The sequence below is a fragment of the Brachypodium distachyon genome, chromosome 1 (genome assembly GCF_000005505.3).
Source record: "Brachypodium distachyon strain Bd21 chromosome 1, Brachypodium_distachyon_v3.0, whole genome shotgun sequence".
Lineage (NCBI taxonomy): Eukaryota > Viridiplantae > Streptophyta > Magnoliopsida > Poales > Poaceae > Brachypodium > Brachypodium distachyon.
Window position 1 is genome coordinate 52,983,771 of NC_016131.3, and position 2,374 is coordinate 52,986,144.

At 49.5% G+C, this 2,374-nt stretch overlaps 1 protein-coding gene across 1 annotated transcript; it reads right to left on the minus strand.

Moving 5' to 3' along the window:
• Positions 1-436: 436 nt before the first annotated feature.
• Positions 437-1,652, minus strand: LOC100843318 (ethylene-responsive transcription factor RAP2-11). The gene has a single exon (XM_010229940.3). The coding sequence runs from the start codon at positions 1,560-1,562 to the stop codon at positions 792-794; it is 771 nt and encodes a 256-aa protein (XP_010228242.1). The 5' UTR covers positions 1,563-1,652; the 3' UTR covers positions 437-791.
• Positions 1,653-2,374: the final 722 nt, after the last annotated feature.

The following is a 2,374-nucleotide window of genomic DNA, read 5'->3' on the forward strand; positions in this document are numbered from 1 at the left end:
ACTATGCATATTTCATTTATCCTCTTCCCTTTTTTGGCAGAACATTTGTTTTTTCCAAAATGTTGTAATTTTACTGAATTTTATCATTAAAGGAACCTTTGCTTGCTTGATTTGTGAATGTTTGCTTCCATTCGTAAATCTTCAGTATACTTCCAAATTAGGTGAGATCACAATAACATGCTCATGGAAAAAAAAACTGCCTGTTTGGAAATCTCAGAATTCCACAAAACATTGAGTCTTGAGATAGACCTCTATGGCACTTCCACGAGAGAAGTTATATTTTTGCACAAAGAAAGTTATATTCTTCCTCGATCCATAATAAATGTCTGAGATTTTATACTAACTTAATACAAAATTGTACAAACTCTGAGACATTTGTTATGAATCAGAGGGAATATGTAATACCTGAAAAAAAAAATTACCAAGAGAGAGGAAATGAAAAGAGCGACCCTTATAAATTCCACTAATCTCACCGAGACCCCAAGATACAGTTCGCCTTGACTCTGCTTCCTAAGTTCAAAAGGAGAAAAAAAATATTCTGCTTGCTGGCCATCAATTCCTCCTACAGTCTTTCTGTGAGGAATTGGCTTCGGTAGCAGAAAACAGACCCCCCAAAAAGGGACAAATCTCGGGATTTAAATTTTGCAGCCAAAATCTTCTTCATCTAGTTTTTTCCAGACGATCGGATTCCACTATCAGAAGATAACAAAATACACCCTAATTCGCCCACATAGTTCACACCTACTGCCGCCTGATGGCTAACAAGAACACACGCACAAGATCTTCTTCATCTAGTACATGAGCGACCTGCATGACAACTGACAGATCGGCGGCAGATCCCAGAGGGAGCCGCAGGGATCGCTCCCGATGTCGAAGCCGCGGTCCTGCTCCTGGACGACCCCGCTCATGGCAGCACCGGGCGACGCAGACGCAGAACCAGAGTCCTCTTTCTTTCCCATCCTCATCACATCTGCAGGGATCACTGGGCCATGAGCATCGCCGGCGGCGACCGGCGAGACCGAGGCGCCGAGCGCTGCCGTCCATGGCTGTTGATCGAAGCGGTCGATCAGCTGGTACGCCATGTAAGATTTGTCGGCTACACGCTGCTGCTGGTTACTAGAGCTCATGGGGAAGCTGATGCTCGAGCTCGAGCTCGTGCTGCTGCCAGCGGCGTCTGCGACAATGGGGCCGGCATGGCCGTACCCGTGCGCCATCGACAACTGCGGCGGCGCGGTGTGCTTCTTGAGCTTCTTGTGGGTTAGAAGGGTGCGGATCCTGGACGTGAGCGGCGACGGGGAGACGGCGGCGGCGAAGTTGGTGCGGGTGTTGGAGCCCCTGAGGAGGCAGGCGGCCTCGTCGTAGGCGCGCGCGGCGTCCTCGGCGGTCTCGAAGGTGCCCAGCCACACCCGGATCTTGTGCGCCGTCGTGTCCTTGATCTCCGCCACCCACCTCCCCGACGGCCTCTGCCGAACCCCCACGAACTTGCACTTGCTGCTACTCCTCCTTCTCCCTTTCGCCTGGCATTCCGCCTGCCGCTGCTGCTGCTGGAACTGGAGCTCCATTGACGATGGAGCTTTCTCGCCTCTGCTGGAGTCTCTTTACTCTCTGGCCTGAACCTTTGCGGGAGGAGGTGGCGTCCGAATTTAAGGCGCTGGTCGTCTTGCGCGCATTTCTTCGTTGCTGGGCTGAGTTTTCTAAGGGCAGATGCTGAACTCTGTAGCTTATTTCGATGTTTTGATGTGGTCGTAGTGGCTGGCATGTTTGTTCCCTTTCCCCGACTGATTGACCAAATCCCCGCCTTCTGTTTCTGTTTGCAGGCCGCGGGACGAGAGTCGAGAGCAGAAATTGTTAGTTTAACACTATACGGCGTGTTTCATTAGTTGCAATGCTAACCAGCATTAGTCTAAGATATCAGGACTGCAGCAAATTAAGAAGCAGGTCATGGATGCATGATCGGTGGCCACTTGGCGGTTCCCCCTGCGGCCTGGGTTCATGTCATCGCCTCATGTTTAGGTGACAAACATGTACGCTTGTAAGAGGTTAATTAGAGTAGACGATCGTGTTTTTGGTTAGAGAAATGGGTAATGTGGTTAGCATGATTAATCTAATGCCACGGCCGGAGGCAGGATGCTTTATCAGCAAGATGTGCCATCTACCTGCAGGCTGCAGACTTGTTTTCCTCTGTGTTGTTTGACTCGGGTACATTGTTCTATTGCTGTTGAGGTGTGTTGCTCCCTTGAAGATTCTGCGACAAAGGTTTGATATGAAAAGGTCCAGGTTTGGTTCTATTTCTGGGGATCACTGGCAGTCAAGTCATGTAAGGTGTGGAGGTTTAGATCGAACTTCATAAATCTTCACTTCTACCCAAACAAAT